At 38.8% G+C, this 22001-nt stretch overlaps 1 protein-coding gene across 2 annotated transcripts in view; it reads left to right on the forward strand.

The window, feature by feature from the left end:
- Positions 1-21364, forward strand: part of Kap-alpha1 (karyopherin alpha1) — a 414014-nt gene extending 392650 nt beyond the window's left edge. Inside the window, exon 8 of one of the 2 annotated variants that reach the window (XM_067792373.1) lies at positions 21071-21176. Coding sequence is in view for 1 of the 2 variants with exons in the window: in XM_067792372.1 (XP_067648473.1) it covers positions 21071-21255 (185 nt within the window). In the remaining variant the exon portion in view is untranslated. Of the gene's footprint in view, positions 1-21070 lie in introns of both variants that reach the window. The other variant, XM_067792372.1, reaches the window with a different exon arrangement.
- The last annotated feature ends 637 nt before the right edge of the window (positions 21365-22001 follow it).

The raw sequence follows: 22001 nt of genomic DNA on the forward strand, positions 1-22001 counted from the left end.
GTGTTATTAACTAATATTTTTTTCATTTCCCTAAGTCCACTGAAAGCCAAATCCAGTCCACTGTGCGCCGTCGCCGCCGCGCCGATACTTTTGAAATTCGGCGGCGTCGTGCGAAAAACGACTAAAATCGGCGGCGACGTTCATCGGCGGCGTATATCTCTAGTATAGACAAGACAAGTAGGCCCAAAGCTGTAAGACAGGTGGGCCCCAATGGCAAGGTAGCCACTACCTCGAAAGCTGTGAGTCAGAGGGAAGTTCCAACTACGGAAGTAGGAGATAAGCCAAAGGGAGATAACGCTAAGACTCCGGCTTTCTCGGAGGTGCTAAAGGGAGTTAACGCTAAGACTCCGGCTTTCTCGGAGGTACCAAAGGGAGATAACACTAAGACTCCGGCTCTTCCCGATAAGATGAGTGATGTGGCAAAGCAGTCGCTGAGTGTGACGCTGGTGATCGTAGCAGTCATTTCGGATAGATGACTACTGAAAGGTGGAGATCTGTAGAAAGGGAGCTTTGCAACTACAACGGTGAACAACGAGGCACCAGCATTGTCCACAGCACCTCCAATATACGGAACAGCGACAACAACAACTTTGCTACAGCCAGCAGCAGTAACAACGTACGCAGACATATACCAAACGGGTATCAAACATCAGCAAATCGCATGATAACAACACCGACAACGAACATGATCACCAATTCTTCTGATTTTATTCCTTCGGTAGCGGGAATGCCTGCGCCAATAATGACGTCATTGTTAATGACTGCGCACACACAAAGGGCAAATTTTGACAATAGTTTCAACCGTCAAAACTTACACAACGTTGGCATTTCAGCGCCAAATTTAATAAAATTTGGTACGACAAGTGATTCAGCGGCAGCGCGAGTGTCACAACAGAATTTGCAAATACAACGTCTGGAAGAAGAAATGAAACTCCAACAACAATTCATTGATTCGAAATATAATATATTAGCGGAGCAAGAGTCTCCCATGTTAAGCACGCGACACATACATTTGCAAATTCACCAACTTCAGCACAACTAGCTGCAAGGCACGTCATACCAAAGAGGCTACCAAATTTTAGTGGTGATCCCGAAGACTGACCACTATTCATAAGCAGCTTCGAAAACAGTACAGCGGCAGCTGGGGTTTCAAATGCAGAAAATCTCATCAGACTGCAAGATTGCTTAAAAGGTAAAACAAAAGAAATGGTGAGAAGCAAATTGTGCTTACCAGATATGGTTCCCGAAATTATATCTGCACACCGAATGTACTTTGTACGTCCGGAACATATTTTAGATCGCGTTATTAATAAAGCAAGAAATATGCCGGCAATTAAAGATAAGTTAGAAATGCTTGTAGATTTTTCGCTAAGTGTACGGAACATATGTAACAATGGAGAGTTGTCAAATGCATGTATACATGCCAGGGGCGAAGCGAAGGGGGGAGAGAGGAACCCCTCCCTTGCCTCCGAATCATTTGATTTTTTAGGTCATTAAAATTCAAATATTTGATGTTGTATGTCTATGTTAATAAATGTCTTTATAATTCTGCTACGTATTTACTTTGTTGGTGATATTATATTTTTAATATGCAAGCATATGTATGTACGAAGTGAACACTTATATATTGTAACGAATTTACTGCAATTCCACTTATTTCAAATCTTCTACTTGGGTTCGAATCACTGAACTCTTGAATAAATGAATAAATAACTCCACTATTAAATAATGCAAAATGGCCCTTATTAAAGTTCACAACACTACTATTGCTCGCCAGGTGGGCCTCTACTGTTGCTGCCTTTTATACTCTTTGATTTCCTCGTTGCATCTTCTAGGCGCTTCTGTTCTAGAATCTACTAGTTGGTTATCTGCTATAATTATAACTACAGATGTACGTGTATATCTCTCATATGCGCGTGTCTTTGTGAGCGACACTTCCACAATTATAATTGCATATCTCGGTAAGATATCTGCATGTGTTTGTGCGTTGCTTCTCCGCTACGTGTACGTACATATGTGTAGACATAATGATTGATTATTGATGTACATACAGTCACTGCTTAGCATCGGCTTAGAGATGGCAATACCCCTTAGTGTGGCTAATATTCGTAACAATATTTTAATCATGTTCTGTTTCATAATAACTGCAATTTATTAAATATACAAATGTACATGTTAACTTTTACTATAATTTCATAAAGAAGTTTCCTTGTAAATTTTCCTAACGACCATCTACATACATATCAGAGAACAGCAAAAATCGAACACAACAACGTTCGGCAATAACGGCAACATGATCGTGTTCAATGATCCAACTTGCTTAAACGAACATAATCGACATTGATTTAAAATCAACCAACTTATTGCATGCGTGAATATAATCAATTCAGGCCTTTGCTCTTTTGCCTCAACAGCGATTACATTCATAGGAATGAAAAGGCAAATATTTTTAACGTTTAAATAATGTTAAATTTACAGCATTTTTTTGAAGTACACATTTCCTATTTTGAAATATAATGCAAATTTGATATTATTTTCCATGTGGAAAACACATTATTATAATGTAATATCTACATTTCTTTCATGACAAAAACACATTTCAAAAATTTAAAATTCAAATTATTTTATAAATGAAAAATAATGTGTTTTTCACATTTTAAAATGTAAAAAACACATTAGTGTTTTTTCCGTGTAGATATGACTTTTTTAAATAAATTTTTTTTCTTTTCGATCAGTTTCTTTCTTTTGAATTTTATATACGTATGCGTTAGATCTCATCCATATGCTCACAAGGCATGAATTCTACTTATTCCTGAAGGAGGTATTTCGGTTTTTTTTTTATCAATTTATCTATGATTAATATTACAGGAATGCGATTCTGTGGCTTTTCCTAATGTTCACATGTTGTTGAAAATCTTGTGTACGCTTCCAGTAACAGCGGAAACGAACGAGAGATCTTTTTCAGCTCTTAGGCTGATTAAAAACTATTTGAGAGACACGATGAGTGAAAATCGATTGAATGGCTGTGCATCACTAAGCATCCACCGTGATCAAATTGTTAACGTTGATGAAGTTTTAGATGAAATGGCGAAGAAAAGCCGACGCATGCGCTTGAGTTTTTAATATAACCTTTCTTATATCATATTCTAAATACACTTACTTTAATGTTAAAGCTAAAGACAAATTTTTTTATATTTATTTAACTAAAAAACAAACAAAAAATTTCACTCAACGTCACTTAGCTCCGCAACTGAGTTTCAGCTCCACACGTTCGTTGACGCAGGGGAAATGGCATATTCCGCCGTAAGCTATCTGCGCGTAGTACACACTGATACCACGACTGTTACGTTAGTGGCAGCTAAAGCGAAGGTTGCACCACTAAATCCACTATAGATCACAAGATTACAACTGCAAGCTGCTCTTGTCGGCGTGAGATTGGCAACACACATTCTAAACGTACACCGTATACGAACCACATCACAGTTCTACTGGACTGACTCCAAAACCACGCTAAAATGGCTGCGTATGGACCCTAAAGGTTTCCAACAATTCGTAATGCATCGTATTGGCGAAATATTAGAACAAACTAACGTCGAGCAGTGGAGATGGGTGCCGTCTACTTTGAACCCAGCTGACTTAGCCACGAAGACTACTTCACATGCGAAAGAGAAGACATGGTTCTCAAGCCCGGATTTCTTGTCATCCAATAGTGATGATTGGCCTGTTACTAAACTACACGAGAAGAAGAAGACACTGAAATAAGGTACCGCGTATTGGTTATCCAAACACCTGATGTACGTCCACCAGATTTTAACTATTTTTCATGTTGGAAACGTTTGCAAAGTGCCATCGCTACATTTATTTTATTTATAAAAGTTCGATTGCAAAATCTAAAAGTATGAAAAAGCCCGAAATGGTAACAAGCGAAATGCTAGAAGTCACACGCACATTTTTGCTAAAGTACGCTCAAGCCGTAGAATATAGCGAAGAAATCTATAATCTTCAGCGCGGTAAGCTTGTTCATAAACTAGTAAACTAATTGCTCTTAATGTTTACCTAGATGAAAACGGGATCCTTAGAAGCAAGGGCAGGACAGAACACCTAAACAATCATGGCGACGTTATCATACTCCCTCAAAATCATATTACGTTTTTAATTGTACGGTGGCATCATGAGCGCTTTCACCACCAAATGCACGAAACTGTGATCAATCGCATAAGGAGCCAATACCACATCCCACGTCTTAGAGTGATGTACCGTAAAGTTCGAAAATTGTGCCAAGTTTGTAAAAATAATAGTGCCACACCAAAAGCGCCACAGATGGCTGTTTTGCCAGTAGCAAGGCTTGCGGAATTTGAGCGACCCTTTTCGTTCACAGGAATCGATTACTTTGGTCCTTTATACGTGTCGGTTGGAAGGCGCCAAGAAAAGAGGTGGGGCGTAATATTTACGTGTCTCACTATTGGCGCCGTTCATATTGAGGTGGCACACAGTCTGGACGCTAGCTCACGCGTTATGGTTATAGCAAATTTTATCTCGCGACGAGGAACACCCCGCGAAATGTTCTCGGATAATAATTTTAAGGCAGCGATGAAGATTATGCGTGAAAACATCAAGTGGAAATTTAATCCACCTGGCGCACCGCATATGGGCGGCGCTTGGGAAAGACTAATCAGGTTTATAGAAAACGTACTTTACGGCATTTGCCCGACGATGCAATTCAACGACGAAAGTGTTCGATGCGCGCTTAACGAGGTTGAGTTCATCATCAACGCCCGACCCCTTACTTTCGTTTCCGTCGAATCGACCGATGATGAGGCTATCCCTCTCAATCATCTGCTGATGGGATCATCAGATGGGTATAAACCAATTTTTAACGAAAATGCAGATTTACGCCAGCGGTGGCATCAAACACAAAAATTTGCCGATCAGTTTTGGCGCCGTTGGACCAAAGAATATTTGCCAATGATATATCGTCGAAACAAATGGTTCAGCAAGCAAGACCCAGTTAAAATCGGCGATATGGCAGTAGTAGTTGACTCTGACCTCCCGCGCAACAGTTGGCCTAAAGGTATTATAATCGATGTGCATGTAGCCAAGGACGGTCAAGTAAGGTCCGCCATGGTCAAGACAAATAAGGGCATATTCCAACGATCTGTCAAGAATAGCAGTTTTAGACGTCGGCGTTTCAAATAGTAAACTTGCCGGACAGGGCTCATTTACGGTGGAGGGATGTTACCGCCGTCTAAGGTCTAGTTAAGGAGGTAGTACTTTACTTTTTTCATTTAACTAATAACGCTATACACATTCATTTTACTAACATACATACACGTGAACATATATACGTATTAAGACTTTATCCTATTTTCTCATTTCACGTTATTCTTTATTCATATGTATATACATAAAGTTAATAGCTGTTAATAAGGAAACTAAAACGGCAGTTTAATACAAACGGCGGTTTAATACAAATTATTTTAAAGTTCACTTCTTTCGCTTTCATACATATTAAATTGATTCGCTTTACGTAATCGTATTTAAGTTCGCACATGTAATTGAATTGATATTTGAAATTAAAAGCACAGTGTTCTATTAAAAATTTACATTTATTTATCCGCTTGGCTACGTGCATAACTGCAACGACGGTAACACCGACACAGGATTGAAAGGTACTTACTGTATCTCGGCCTACGGAGGAAGCTCAGTTCTACATCTTCCAAATAAACAAGCAGGCAGAGGATATATTGTACACGCAGCTTGGAAAAATGTCCTTTGGTACAGGCAAAATTTATATGCGGCTCAGGAAAAGAAGTCTCGAGGATAAAAATCCTAACACTTGAAGTGGGCGGAGTCGGAAAGGATCTCAAAAGCCTAAGATATAAAAGAGAGATCACCGATGTCACTACGAAGGTGTTGAGGACCAACACCCAATTGGTGCTGGGAGTCGCACAGAGGTACACCCGGCACAACAGTTACGAGAGGCTGAAAGGACCTCGAATACTCTAAACCAAAAGGGCAAGGGGAGGACGACGACGTCACGACGAAGCCGCTGGAGGGGGACAAACAGCACAATGATGCAGCGAGTCCTACAGATAAACCTCCAACACAGTAAATTGGCGTCGAGCGAGCTCCTCCTAACCCTTGAGGACGGTTCGTTTGACGTGACGCTGATCCAGAAGCCGTGGCTCTCGTCGGGAGGAAGGTTTCTGGACTTAGCGCGCGCGGCTTTAGCGTTTACTACGCACAAACGGAAGGACTGGTGCGAGCTGTGGTAATGGTAAGGAAACCGCTGCATTCATATATGCTGCCTAATTACACTACTGAGGACCTCGTAGTGGTGGCCGTTGAACAAAGGAATAAGCAGGCATTTATACTGGCATCCTGCTACATGGCCCATGCTGCGGAGGTTCCACCGATGGAGTGCAAGAGGCTAGTACATGACGAGGGGCACAAAGGGCGGTTGGTCATTGGCGCGGATGCAAATGCGCACCGCAATGAGTGGGGAGGAGCAGATACGACCGAGATAGGCGAAATTCTATTTTGTTACATCCTGCAATCCAATTTTCAGATAGCCAACAGGGGAAATGTCCCTACATGCATTGGTCCAATATCCAGCAATGTTTTGCTCCGACCATGCGTATATCAGCTTCAGCATCCCCCTAAAGAGAGAAGGGAGGAATCTTTAGAAACCCTAGACCAACGAACTGAACTAAATTCCAGAAAGAGGTAGAAACAAAACTGGGACAACTCAAAGAGGTTGCCAATGTGGAGGAACTGGAGGAGTCTAATGAATTCCTAACAAGGACGCTTATGACTGCGTATAACAAAGCTTGCCCTCTACGAAGATTCAAAGAAAAAGCAAAGCCGCCATGGTGAAGCAATGAGCTGAGTCGTCTAAGAAGACAGGTAAAAGAAATGTTTAAGCTAGCAAAGACCGCGGAAAGCGAAGCGTGTCGGGCGAGTACAGGGATCTACTGAGGATCTGCAAGCGTGAAATTTCCAGGGCGAAGAGAATCTCATGGAAAAGTTTCTGTACGGACACAGAGTGCTCCAGCGAAGCAGCACGGTGGAAAGAAGTCCTAGCAAGGGGAAACATAGTCCAGGGACTAATAAATAAAGAAAAGGGGGAATGGTCACGTAATTGTAAGGAATCCCTTGAGGTGCTTCTCGATACACATTTCCCATCGGGAGATGGTTTGGAAGAAGCCAGCAGACAGCTCGTCACACTTCGATCATGGAGCGGGCAGTGCCGGGCTTGGTGACCGATACCAAGATCGAACGGGCAGTGAAGACGTTTTCTAACTTGAAATCGCCAGGCCCTGATGGTATATTCCCGGCCATGCAACATGTTTCAAGTAGAGCGGTCGTGGAATGGCTTAAAATAATATTCGATGGGTACATAAAACTGAATCATGTACCGCACTCTTGGAGAACTGCTCGTGTAACTTTCCTACCAAAGGTGGGGAAGTTCGGTCACGTGTATCCCAAAGACTATAGACCCATTAGCTTAACATCATTTCTGCTCAAAACCTTTGAGAGGCTGATAGATGTGTTCATAAATTCCAACGTGGATGAAAAACTGCTCTGCACAACATAACATGCGTACTCCAAAGGCAAGTCGGTAGACACCGCATTGCATAGGGTGGTAATAAGCATAGAGAAAGCCCTGGACTATAAGGAATATGCTCTAGGAGTCTTCTTAGACATTGCCGGGGCTTTCAATAATGTTTCAAAATGGGCGATTATGGATGGTCTTAATTACATTAAAGTACATCCAGCCTTAACGAGATGGATCGGCTGCATGTTAAATTGCAGGAAGATTACATCATAATGGGGATTGTACGAGACCACGAAATCAGTGGACAGGGCGCGCCGCAGGGAGGGGTGCTATCACCTCTGCTGTGGACGCTGGTCATCAACCAACTGCTCAGGCGATTCGATGAGGGACCCGTAAAACTTACGGCTTACACAGATGACGTCGCATCTGTCACAAGTGGAAAGTGTCTTCCAACGATTAGCTCTTTGATGGGTCGGGGCTTCTTGATATTCATACCTGGGCATCAAATGTCGGGTTGAAAGTCAACGCGGAGAAGACGAATATGAGAGGTACAAAGTCCCAAATTGGATCAGGCCTAAGTTAGGAGGGGTGACCCTACAGGAGAAGCCTTGCACGAAATATCTAGGAATCATCCTAGCAGTAAGCTTTCATGGAAGCTCAACGTGGAGGAGAAGGTGAAGAAGGCTTCAACAGCATTTTATGCATGTAAAAGAATGCTGGGGTGTATGTGGGGCTTATCGCCCCCTCTTTCTTATTGGGTTTTTACGGCGATTGTAAGCCCTATTCTATACTATGGAGTTTTTGTTTGGGTTAAGCGCTTCGAGGGCGATCTTAAGGCCACAATAGAGGTGGAAGGTTGGCGCAAGGGTGCTCAAATGGCGGACGAGGCGATACATGTGTACACAGATGGTTCAAATGTAGTGGAAAGAGTAGGGTCTGCGGTATAATGTGCTGATCAGGAAATAAACAGATCCTTCAGGCTGCCGGATTACTGTAGCGTTTTCCAAGCGGAAATAGTAGGCGTAACCAAAGCAGCAGAAACCCTGGAAGAGAATGGCTTAAGCTGCCACCGTGTTAACTTTTATATTGACAGTCAAGCAGAAATTAAGGTAACAATCTCGCATAGCACAGCATCTAAATGCGTGTTAGAGTGTAAGCAGTCCCTGGAGAGAATCGGGACAGGGAGAATCATACATCTATATTGCCTCCCAGGGCATATGAGAATAGATGGAAATGAAAAAGCGGGTGGACTAGCTAAAAAGGGTGCATCCCTTGAAGCTTGCTCCGTAGACATCCCAATTAATCTGGGCGAGATAAAGTGAAGGCGAGAGATGCACATGATCGACCAAGCAGGAAAGGCGTGGGTTCAAGCGCGGGGCTGTAAATCATCGAAGATTATGTGTAGGTCTTACAACCTTAGACTAACAAAGTTGCTTCTATCATTAAAAAGAGAGGACTGTAGACTCATGACGGGTATTCTGACTGGATACTGCCTTGTGGCGTCACATGCCTTTAAATTAGGCTTGGTCAGTGATAGCAGATGTAAGAAGTGCGGGCTGGAGGAGAAAACGATGGAGCATGTTCTGTGCTCGTGCCCTGCGCTTGCCAGGCTAAGACTTCTGCTATTAGGAGTGATACAGCTGTCAGATCTAGAAGCAGCAAGTGGCTTAAGTCCTAGGAAGCTTATAGTATTTGCCAAGAGGACGGAGTTATTTTATAACATAGGTCCTGGTTTTGGATAGGGGCTTTCAAATTGGTCGTTAAAACAAACTTGTGGTAACACTACGGAGTCATTCAGTCCATGTGACGTCCTCATGGAGCAGCCAGTCCAACCTAACCTAACCTATTAGCATACTCGGTTCGTGGGGGGAGGGGGGGGAACTTTTTTTGTATTGACTGTAATGAAGTATATAATATTACTCTACATAGTAATTTCTTTTCACAAAACGGGTTTTTACTAATTTAAAATTTTTCTTGCTTTTTTGCGTTCTAGGGGGGGGGGGGGGGGGGGGGGGGGGGGGGGACTTTTGTTTTTAAATATATGTAATAATAACGTGAAAAAGCAAGAAAAATTAAAAATTAGTAAAAATCCGTTGTGTGATAAGAAATTACTATGTAGATTAGTATTATATACTTCATTACAGTTAATACAAAAAAGTCCCCCCCCCCCCCCCCCCCCCCCTGGAACCGCGCATACTTGTCGATTCGGTCTGTATGCATATGCTCAGAAAACACATGAATAAACACAAATTCGACAGGATCACCGGGACTAGAACAGACCTGTTAAATAATGATTACTAATGGTAATGATTAGCCCCAGCGGGTTAGGGGATCAGAATATACCCGCGGTAGGTATGCCTGTCGTAAGAGGCGACTAAAATACCAGATTCAAGGGGCTGTGTAGCGCAACCTTTCAGGTTGCCAGCGCAATATATAGCTTCTCCAAACCCAATTGTCAACCTCACCTATCCGCGGCGAATCCTGTTTCACTAACAGACGAGGCTCTGGCGACCCCAAGCTCCTAATGGAACTTGGGGGTAGGGAGGGAGGGAATGACCTGAAGGTTTAATGTGGCCACATAAATCGTTCCCGAGATGGTCGGGCTAGCACCTTAATGGTGCTATGGTACCGGAGCGTACCGGATTTGTATCCCGCAAAGGACCATCACATCGATAACACTCCCCAAAGCCTTCGGGGAGCAACCTTATCGCTACAACAACAACAACAACAACATTAGCCATTCCATTGATAATTTTCTTTAAACGCCATTTAATGATAATTATTTGATATTTTGATTGATGATTACTTTTCAATTGACTAAAAAAATAACAAAAAAAAAATCATGATTTTTTACGATTATTGAAAAAAATCAAAAGTAATTACAAAAGATCTTTTTTGATTATCTTTGATTTTTACGATTATTTTTGATTTTTGTTTTTTTTTGATTATTTTTCCGCTTTGTTGAAAGAAAAATTCTCGTTTGTTGCATGCACGGCATAATTTCTACATACAAGTTCATTTTATGATGCTATAGTAAGTCGCAAGCGCTTATCTAGCCGTATAGATACTTGCAACATATAGGGCAAATAGCTTATGAACGTTGATTTAAACATATTCTGAGGTAAGTATATACACATGTACATAATTTGCTATACTCATTATATAAAATAATAACGATCTTCTATTACTCTATTAGTCTATCATTAAGTCTAGCCTATTTTGTTATATCCAAAATTAATATGTCCGCTATTTTGGATTAAGTAAGGGCTACGCAGAGACAGAAAGGCGTGAGTGCGAGGAGCTTGAGCTGCTAGCCGCCAGGAATAACGCCCGAAAATTTTGCCAAAAAATTCGGCGACAGACGGAAGGTTTAAGACCGGGGCAAACTCCTGCACGATGAAAACGGCGACCTTTTAACTGATGTCCAAAGAGTACTTAGATTATGGAGGGAACAGTTCTCTGCTCTCCTAAATGGAGACAACGATTTACCGCACAGAGATGACGAACCCGATCCCGCAATCGATGAGGATAGAATAAATGTCCCCCACCTGATTATGACGAAGTCGGAATACCAATAACCAGATTGAAAAACAACAAGGCCGCGGGCGCTGATGGATTGCCTGCGGAGCTATTCAAATAAGGCAGCGAGGAGTTGGTAAGGTGCATGCATCAGCTTCTTCGCAAAATATGGGGGGACGAGTGCATGCCCGACGATTGGAATCTAAGTGTTCTTTGTCCAGTCCACAAAAAGGGGGATACTGCAAACTGCGCCAACTATCGCGAAATCAGTCTTCTTAATATCGCATATAAGGTTCTGTCAAGTGTAAGGTGCGAAATATTGAATCCCACCGTGAATTAACTGAATGGACCTTATCAGTGCGGCTTCAGACCTGGTAAATCTACCATTGATTTTCAGATTTTCAAAATGCGCCAAATCTTGGAAAAAAACCCGCGAAAAAAGAATCGACACACATCACCACTTCGTCGATTTTAAAGCCGCCTTCGACAGCAAGAAGAAGAGCTGCCTATATGCCACTATGTCTGAATTTGGTTTCCCCGCAAAACTTATACGGCTGTGCAAAATGACGTTGAACAACACCATCAGCTCAGTCAGAATTGGGAAGGACCTCTCCGAGCCGTTCGAATCTAAACGAGGTTTCAGACAGGGTGACCCCTATCGTGCGGTTTCTTTAATTTGATGCTGGAGAAAATTATACTAGCTCCAGAACTTAACCGCTCTGGAATAATATTCTCTAAAAGCGTTGAATTACTGGCGTATGCTGATGACATTGATACCATCGGCCTAAACAACCGCGCCGTTAGTTCTGCTTTCCCCAAACTGGAAAAAGAAGCGGTAAAGAAGTTTGATAAGGTTAAAGTTTGATAAAAAAAAATTCGAACTTTCATATAACTCCATCTTTGTAATCGTCATTATATCAAAAGCGGGACCTACGGGGATGAATAATAATTTGAGTTATATGCAATAATATTGAATTATTGTAGAAATTCAAAAATTATTGTGGTGCAGCGTGGTTCAAACTTTTGGCAGGCTTTTCTTTTCACGGTTTTATATATTTTCAGCACAAAAATAATACACGTTAAAAAACTCAATTTCATAAAAAATACTTAACCAAAAACCTTTTGAACACTTGCAAAATAATATAATTACTTGCAGATTTTAAATAACCAAAAAATAGTTTAGCTTTTGTTTCACTACATGGTTAGGTTAGGTTAAGAGGGCGTGCGTGAGTGTTACCCACACTTCCACTCGGAGACATTTTTCTCCATTGTGAGTGCCATCAGCAAGTACAAAGTGGCGGAAAATTCGGTTAGCCCCATTACCTCCTAGTGGTCCTCAACGAACCACTTGCTTTCCCTGATGAACCCAAGAAGTAGCGAGACGTCCGCCTTCCCAACCTCTGCCAGGCTATCTAAGAAGCGTGAGCCCAGAAATCTGAGCCTTCTTCCTTGAAGCGCCGGACATCGGCAGAGAAAGTGGTAAATCGACTCCTCTTCCTCCTCATCGTGACAGCTTCTGCAGAGGGAGGTTGTTGGTATTCGCCACCGTCGGAGCATTGGTGCGATAGCACCATGACCTGTGATGACACCCGTACGTGCCCTCACCGCAGATTTGTTCAGTTTGAAAAGGAAGCTGGTGCCTTTCCTATCCAGGCATAGCCGTAAGGACTTTCAGACTTCGCAGTTAACCCTATTGGTCCATAACAAGTCCTTTGCCCTGTTCTCATATTCGTCGATTGTCCCTAGGAGATAACTCAGCGGCGGTTGGACGGAGCTATCCACCTGACTTATGTTTAAAGCGGAACCTATCCTAGCCATCTCATCCGCGAGTTCATTCCCTTCAATGCCGCTGTGCCCAGGGACCCAGCAAAGGGAGACATTGAGATGACTTATAGAAGCCAGAGAGGCTCTACACCTCCGCACGATGTCCGATTTTATCATGTTGGACTCTAATGCCCTTAACGCGGCTTGGCTGTCAACAAAGATTGTTATGTCGGTGTTGGAGACCGCACTATCTTAGAGCAGCTTTGCCGCTCTATCTATAGCATAAACCTGGGCTTGGAACACACTGCATGCGTCAGGAAGTCGGAATGATTGGCTTAACTGTAGATGTGTTGAGTACATCCCAGCCCAGTTCCCTTTTCCATTTTCGAGCCGTCGGTGCATATTGTGATGCCCCTCCCGTGGTCTAGGCCTGCTTCCCATTCCTCCCTTGAAGGATATCGTATATTCTGAACCTGGAAGTCCAAAACCCCTGTGATGTGGTCTGTTTTGGATGTTAGGTCGGTTATTATTCCGTTTAATTGCCCCTTCGTCATATCGTCCAGAATCGACGCGTGTCCGTGCTTAGCTGTTTTCCACATGTTGGATTCTCTGTTTCACCACAAAGTTTTATTTAATTTTAAACCACGCGTTATTTCACTTCTGTAAATTGTACTACTTGGCGCGTCATCAACAACTCACAGTTTGACAGCAGATTATTAAATGAAGAACAGTTACATACTGTGGACATTTTAAAAACAAACTGCATTAAAATTTCACGAAAAAAATGACTTGAAAATTTTTACTTTTTCGCGTCTAAACCAAGCAAAAATGCCACTCTGCGGCGTGGTGTGATGGTAGCGTGCTCCGCCTACCGCACCGAAGATCCTGGGTTCACGCCCCGGGAAAAGCAACATCAACATTTTTGAAACAAGTTTTTTCAATTAGAAGAAAATTTTTCTAAGCGTGGTCGGTCCTCGGCAGTGTTGGGCAAGCATTCTACCATGAAAAACTTCTCAGTGAAAACTCAGCTGCCTGGCAGATGCCGTTCGGAGGCGGCATAAAAACAAGTACGTCCCGTCCCGCCAATTTGTAGGCAAAACTAAAAGGAGCACGATGCAAATTGGAAGAGAAGCTCGGCCTAAAATCTCTTCGGAGGTTATCGCGCCTTACTTTTTTTAAGGGCTATGCACTGATTATTTTGTAACCAAATTTTATCATGTTGGTAGCTTTATTTTAGTAATATTGGTTTCATATCATCGTGACCGTGTGAGTGTTCTTCGTCCCACAATTTTAGAGAGCTTTGCATAAATAAGCAATTTTGTTTTTCATTAATTTCTTTCAACGACTCAAAATTTTTGTTTTCCTCCTTCGCATTATTAATACCGAGGTCAAGCCAAGTCTTTTAGGACGCGTATTAGCAGTCGACCGCTGTTATAGACTTTTACAATGTATATATATATTCTTGGAAAATAATCAACCATGTCGAAAAAATAATGTATGATAGGCACACAAATGTTTTTGGAATTTCCATTGTTAGTACTAAAAGTATGACTCACTTTGCAAAACATAAAATTTTATAGGAAATATCCTAGATGAAATCATAAGGAATTAAAAAAAGTTTCTACCTAATGTACATGGACATATGTTAATAAATTTATCTGGGATATAACAACCTTTGTGTTTGCTAGGTTGAGCACATATGGCCAAAAATTAAAACACAGTTGTTGTTTTTCTCGACGCGTTTCGACCAGTGTTGCCATTTTGGTGCTTTTGGAGCCAGATCTAGCCCTTCTTTTTGCGTTTAGCTCCAAAAATTCCGGTTTAGCTCCTAGCTCTTTTTTTGGCCCTTTTTGAAATGTTTGCCTCTTTTTGGCTCCAAATCTATTTCGGCAATACGTATTGTGAAATTTGTAATGTGTTTTATGTGTGTCGAAGTTTTATTTTATTTGTTTCGTTATGTATGATGTTGCAACTAGGTACTCAACTGATAACAAAAACTTTAATCGATAAACTGTGTCATGAGGTTGTACATTTGATTTTCCAGCTTGTGCAACAGCATAGTGTCACCTTCTAAGAGTTTCGACCCTTTAACTTCAGATTATAATAAATGTTTGTCTCCCGTACCTTATTCTCTTTATACCTTTGAAGAATATATACGAATTAAAAAAGAAGATAAATGTATAGACGAATTTGTTGAAAGAAAGATACGTAATATATGTCCCGACTTCATAATTAAACTAATAGAGCAATTAAGGCAACGCTTGCCGTAAAATATAGAAACGCTTAGCAAAATAGATTTCTTTTCAGTTGAAAATACATCGGGAATTGTGAAATCTCAATTGTTTTCATATTTCACAAATGAAAAAAACAAGTGTAGCACTGATGAAATAACTAAGTTAGAAATGCAGTGGAAGAATATCTATCTCCAAAATTGGAAAAATGCGACTTCAACTTTAAGTTTTTGGTTTGAGGTTAAAGAGTTTAAGAAATGAAAACCCTTTCCAAGAGCTTGTCGCTTTTGTGCTTACATTTATTTTGCTGCCGATAAGTAATGCTGAAGTTGAGAGAACGTTTTCAAACATGAGTTTAATTAAAAGCAAACACAGATACAAAATGAATTTAGTTATGTTGAATTCACTTCTGACAATAAGAAGTGGTCTTAAATGGCTGAATAAATGCTGTCATGCCTTCGAAATAAACAACGATCTCTTAAAATTAATGAACACAAAAAATATTTATGAATGTAGCAATAATAATAATTCATCTTCTGAGGATGAAATCATAGATTTTGAAGTCTAAACATAAACTTAAATATCGCACGATACCTTACCACCAAATGGCAAAACAAAAGTTAAAAAATAAAACGTATTTTTGTTGTTAAAAAACATAAAATTAACTATAAAAACAGTATTATTTATGTACCTCTATTGTACCTCATTTATTTTTTTTTTTTTTTTGAGTTTACTGTAACTTTTTTATAACTTTGTTTAAGTTTGATTTGAAATAAATGTGAAAACTTGCATTGAAAAATATACATATACTTTTAGCTCTTTTTGCAACGGGTTTTGGATTTTCTTGAATAAATTAAGCTCTTTCTAGCCCTTTTTTTTCTAGATTCTAGCCCAAAGAAATTTTTTCCTGGCAACAGTGGTTTCGACGTTCTTTTTTCTTACGTCATCTTCTGGGGATTTCTTCAATGATAACTATGTAAAAACAATATACATATTAACATTTGATACTTTTTTCTAACAATAAATATGAAATTAACACTTCAAACAAATTTTTTCATATACTTACATTAATTATATTACAATTAATGTAAGTAGATGAAAAAATTTGTGTGAAGTGTTAGTTTCAGGCTGATTGTTAGAAAAAAGTATCAAATGTAATATGTATATTATTTTTACATATTTATCATTAAAGAAATCCCCAGAAAATGACGTGAGAAAAGAGAACGGCGAAACACGTCGAGAAAAACAACAACAACTGTGTTTTAATTTTTGACCATATGTGCTCAACCCAGCAAACAAAAATATCAAAAATTTGTCCATCTATAAATATAACAACCTTTGGTTAGACAACTGATCATGATTATGAATGACAACTTAGAGGATCGCTCCAGTTGGAAGTGAAGCTATCAACCTAAGTACAGTTACTCATACATATTTTTTGATCATATTGTGTTATCGTAAAACAATACGCACTCCCCTGCAAGGTGTTCGCCGGATAGATTTATGACAAGATAATTTGTAGGTGGGTATGTAGGTACTCACATGCCTACACAAGCGCTCACGATATACCGTTACATCCACCAATGTACTTGTATGTACAAAACAATCAGTGCATAGCACGAAATTCAAAATAGTGGATATATTTATTTTGGATATAACAAAATTGGCTAGACTTAAGGATGAAACCATAAAGGATCGTTGCTAAATGAATGCTTTTGGACGCCAACCAATGAATCCAACACTTTTTTACATATTGTTTGGGCAATTAGACAAATCAACGAAGTGGAAAAATAATCTAAATTAATCAAAAAAAAAAAAAACAAAAAACAAAACAAAAAAATGAAGATTATTCGAAAATATGAAAAATATTCAATTATGATTACTTTTGATTTTTTTCAATAATCGAAAAAAATTATGAGTTTTTTCTAATGGTAATCAATTAGTAATTGCTTTTTTCAGAAAACAATTGAAATAATCATTGGCCATTAATATCGGCATCTAATTAATTGATTACTAATGCTAATTCAAATTTAACAGGTCTGGAATAGAACTACAACACAATTTACAGGACAAACTACTTTTTACATATATAACAACACCACCACCATGACCACTTCTATCAGCTCTGAAAAGTTGGTATCCAGTTATGTTCACCATTTCCTTTTAATTATACGAATAAAACCATGTTTCTGAAACACATATGATATCAATATCGGAGCCTTCTGACAGAAACCTTAACTCATCAAGCTTTTTATATGGGCGATTCTCCGTAAACTGTACAATTTCACCGGCGGATTTGGAATGAAAATTTTTCTCAGATAGAAGTTGTCCGGATTAATTTTTGTTATCATTATGTAATAAAAAGCTAAATTTTTCAACATTCTACTACAACTATAATGAAAAAATAGTTATTCATAAATATATAGAACAGGGTGGCTACTTAAAGGGCGAATTAATGGTGACTTATAACCATAAAGCCATAACCAGATAAATCAGCTGATCGAACCTACCTTATGGAAAGGAATGTAATCGATTAATGGTGCCATACCATAACGCTAACGCCATAGCCAATCAATTGGTTTTTGGTTTCTCGCCATATCCATAACCTAAAAATATTTGAGTTGGTGAATTTAATAACTTTTTTTAGATTTTCTTCATTATTATGGATACGTTATGACTAAGATACTTTTTTTTTGTGGAATATGTTTGTAATTTTTTGCGTTTTCATCATTTTTATGAAATTTTCACGATTTTTAGGTTAAGGCACCATTAATCGATCACATTGAGATGGTTATGGATATGGGTATGGTTACGACTATGGCGTTAGGGTTAAGGAAGTTTAATTTGGCTTTAATGCTGATGTTAACTATTTAGTATATAAATTGTTTTGTCGGACCTAATTAGACCTTTTATGTGCTTTTATGTTTGATTCAAGGTTCTGGGTGTTGCTTAACATAATTTCGAAATCAAAGAAAATTGAGAATATGATTTTGCCACGTAACTCACTAACAAATGCATACCGCGCAACTGACATTTCGACTTTACGTGCTGAATACGACGATTGTACTTAAAGTTTTTTATATTCTATACCTTGATTTTTTCGTCTCCATGAAACCTTTCAGGATATAAAATAATCTGTGTGATAAACTTATTTGTTTTCTTATAATAACATACCACGTAACTGACCTGTTTATTTACATCGTCGTTTTTCCCACTTTACTGCTAAACTTGTAAACTTGTAAATACAAAAAATGTCAGTGCGATCGTTCGAAATTGTTCAAAACTGATGGACAAGATTCGATACGAAATTTATGTATCGAAATCGCCCTTTTTCATCACAAATCTATTCGTAAACAAAAGTTTTAACGAAAGACAATAAAATCATGCCAATTTTCCGTACATTTTTTTGAAATAAATCAATGATACTTCGACCGAGGTTTGAAAAACGTTGTTGAGGACATGCCACGCAACTGACATTTGGGGTATATAGTATAATCTCATAGACGTTCTATTCATATCTTTGACTGTTTATGCATGTGCTCTATTTAGACACATTAAAACTAACAAAATAAAATCAAACTTGTACAGTTAATTATTGATTTTCCTGGTAATAACACCAATGGACACAAATTGTACAGTTTACAGATAATCGCCCATATAGGCTTTGCGCATAGATATCAATAACTTTTAGCTTGTTTGCTGACTATGCGCAACAAAGTACCCAAACAGTCTTTGGAACTCGGCGACTCACTATCAGAGACCACATTATAAAAACAATTAGGTGAATGCTTTGCACTGAATTTGGCTAACAACATAATCGAATATGTATTTTGTGATTTTGTAGGAGGAATAGGTTAGAAGAGAGCAAAGAGATTTGTTTATAATAAGAAGATTGTTAGTTTGGTCCTTGGTGGCCCTCCAGGGCGTTGTTCGTAGCCGGCGTGTCGCCTTCACGAAAGGAAGTATTGTTTTCTGAGTCGATTCTCTCGAGCCCTCGAGAAAAAAAGGCAGGGAACTGCTTCTGGTCGGTCGATGATTTTTCGCTTCATATGCACCATACCCCGAATTGTGAAGACCGAACTTTTTTCTTTTCTTTAGATGGATCGCAGCCTTGAATATCTCATAGTTATTTTTGGTCAGCGATGCATTACATTTATTCCCACATGCACGAGTCGCACATGTTGAGGCGAATGAAGGCTGCAATCGTTTTTAACAGCGTATTTCGGTCTGCGGGCGAGTACAATTTAATGATAACTGCCGGATCAACTGCACCGTGGGATAGTTTACGTTTCGGCCGAAAGACGCTTTTTAGGGGTGTGGCTGTAAGTTTAGTGTGAAGCAGAGGTGGTGAAAATTCTTTTGTAAGTTTCAATTTGAAGTTCTTGCTTTGATACAATGTTTTCCTGCTTAGATACTCTCTGTTTTAGCGTGGCTGTTTCATTTTTAAGGTGCCCAATCCCCTCAAACATATCCTCCATGTGAGTAATTCTACCATTTAACTCGTTAAACTCATTCAGGCCTTCAAATTTATCTTCCAGCTTTCTGCATGTAAACTCCATCATACGCTTTTCTGCTTCCATTATTTTATTGAACAGCGGGTCATTGTACTTTATCAGTCGTTGTTCTATTGTACGGATGAGGTTAGGAGATGAATCGCATAGACGTGGAGCTGTTTTAATTATTTCAGCTTCATTGCTCAAAGTCTCACCACGACGCTTAGCAGGACCTTGAGATATGGTGTTTCAAAAAATAATCCGAAAAATAGTTGAGTTAGAACTAGGTGACAGCACAAGTGTAAATGATATTATTGATATTAGTTTTGAGCTAACAAGCGACAAATAGAATAAATAAAATAAGAAATTTATTTGCTGAAAGCTTTCAGCGCAGAAAGAACCACAAGGAATTGGCGGGAAATTTTCAGTGGTTGTTGGTAGCTTTCTATTTAAGTTTATCAAACTTACTTTTCAAATGAAGAACATATGGATCACCGGAGGGGGAAAAATTCTTACGACACCGGTATATGGCACTTTGTTTGTGAAAAAATGAAAAAATCCCGTCACCGCTTCCTAAACACACTACAATATTTTTTATATAAAATATTTATTTGATTTTAGATTTACCCAGATATTTAATACTCCTTTATTGCTAGCACAATATGCTCGCAATGAGTTTTGAAGTTTAAATAAAAAAAAGGCAGACTACAAAATTTTTATGATTGTAGCAGCCATATATGTAATACTCCCAAATTGCTAATAGAAAATGCTCGCAATGAGTTTTGAATTCGAAATCAAAACAAGACAGCCTATAAAGTGTTTGTGATTGTAGCAGCATAAGTGTGACAAAAAAATTTAAATTTAGGTACATTCGATTATTGAATACAAAAACAAAATTATTTAAACAGCAATATAGGAGTATTACATATATGGTAGCAGCATAAGTGCACATGTGACAAGAAAAACTGAATAAAAACATTTAAATAGCAATATATCGGCACTCTGAGGGTTGTGAGTGTACCCCGTATGTACCCAGCAAAAAGTATACTTGTAAATTGGCTAGTAAAATGGCCCTATTTTTGACGATGAAACACGTAAAATCGGCAGTATAATTTTTTAAGACCATCGGGAACTTTAGTGACCATTCCATTCCGGATCATACTAATGTGATTGCCCATACAGCTCACACATATAGGGCATTAGCTTATCGAAATGTAGGCAAACTATGGGACTGCACTGTTCGTACAATTTTTTGGGGAACAAGGTGGGACTTGTTGGCAGATATTTTCGGTCACTAGGTTTTTGCTGGGTAGTAGCAATATATGAGTATTACATATATGGATTTACTTTGTAAACTTTCTTCCGAGCTGAGAGTTGTACAAGAAACACATTTTCATAAATTTTTCTTCAGGTTATTTAAGTTGGAATTTTTCTATTCTTGCAAACTGTGGATTAGGCATGACGAAGACGCATATTTGTTAATCTTAAAATATTTTTCCTTCTAGGTTTGGACAAAATTGAGTATTTGCAGTCTCATGAAAATCGCGACATATATTATAAATCGTTTAACATAATCGAACAATATTTCAGCACCGAAGAAGAAGACTCACGGGTAGCTCCTACTGAGGAAGAAGCACAATACACATTTAATTCAAATATGGATGCACCGAACGGTGGTTTTTTTTTTTAGCCTTTCGGACGTAGAGCACCAAGCTATGAATTTAATCCTACATTTTAATTACTAATATTAACAAAGTACTCATTTTGGTATTGTAATTAAATAAAGAAATGGAACTATATACTATATGTTTTATATGTTGGTTTGATGAGCTATTTATGTAAAATAATTTTTCCCAGATCTTTATGTTAAATTTCCTTTTTTTAATGTATCTACTCTAATAAAATTGCAGTTTTCAACTTATTTCCCCGTAATTACTTTTAGTGTTCCTAGTCAATGTTACCTCTTTCTTCTTCTGTAAACGCTGAGTAAAGCATTTTATAAAGGTTTGGTTTTTTAAAGAGATGGCATATTTAAAATTTATTAGTAAGAAGTCTTCAAATATGCTTTAAACTGTTCTTTGTTTGTCCGTTTTTTTTTTTTTTTTTGCATTTAGCTAAAACGTATTTCACTCACGTGTGGCGAATAATAATCTGGGTTAGGGCCGTTTTCTCATCCACCCAATAAAGTTCAGTTAATTTAACGCGAAGATAAACTATTCCTCACTTTGAAGTGAACTTTAACATTTAAAAGCAATAAGGGCAATATCGCCGCTTAATTCATACAAATAGACAACGTTGGTCAATTCTTTGTATTTCTATAAATAGAACAAAGCAAATACCAGTTTCTTTGAAACCGCCACTAACAAAAAAGGCATAGCTTTAACATATGATTACATACATAGTGTGTACTGTGCAAAAGAATAAAATAGGCAAGGA

Source organism: Eurosta solidaginis, chromosome 5 (genome assembly GCF_040869045.1).
Source record: "Eurosta solidaginis isolate ZX-2024a chromosome 5, ASM4086904v1, whole genome shotgun sequence".
Lineage (NCBI taxonomy): Eukaryota > Metazoa > Arthropoda > Insecta > Diptera > Tephritidae > Eurosta > Eurosta solidaginis.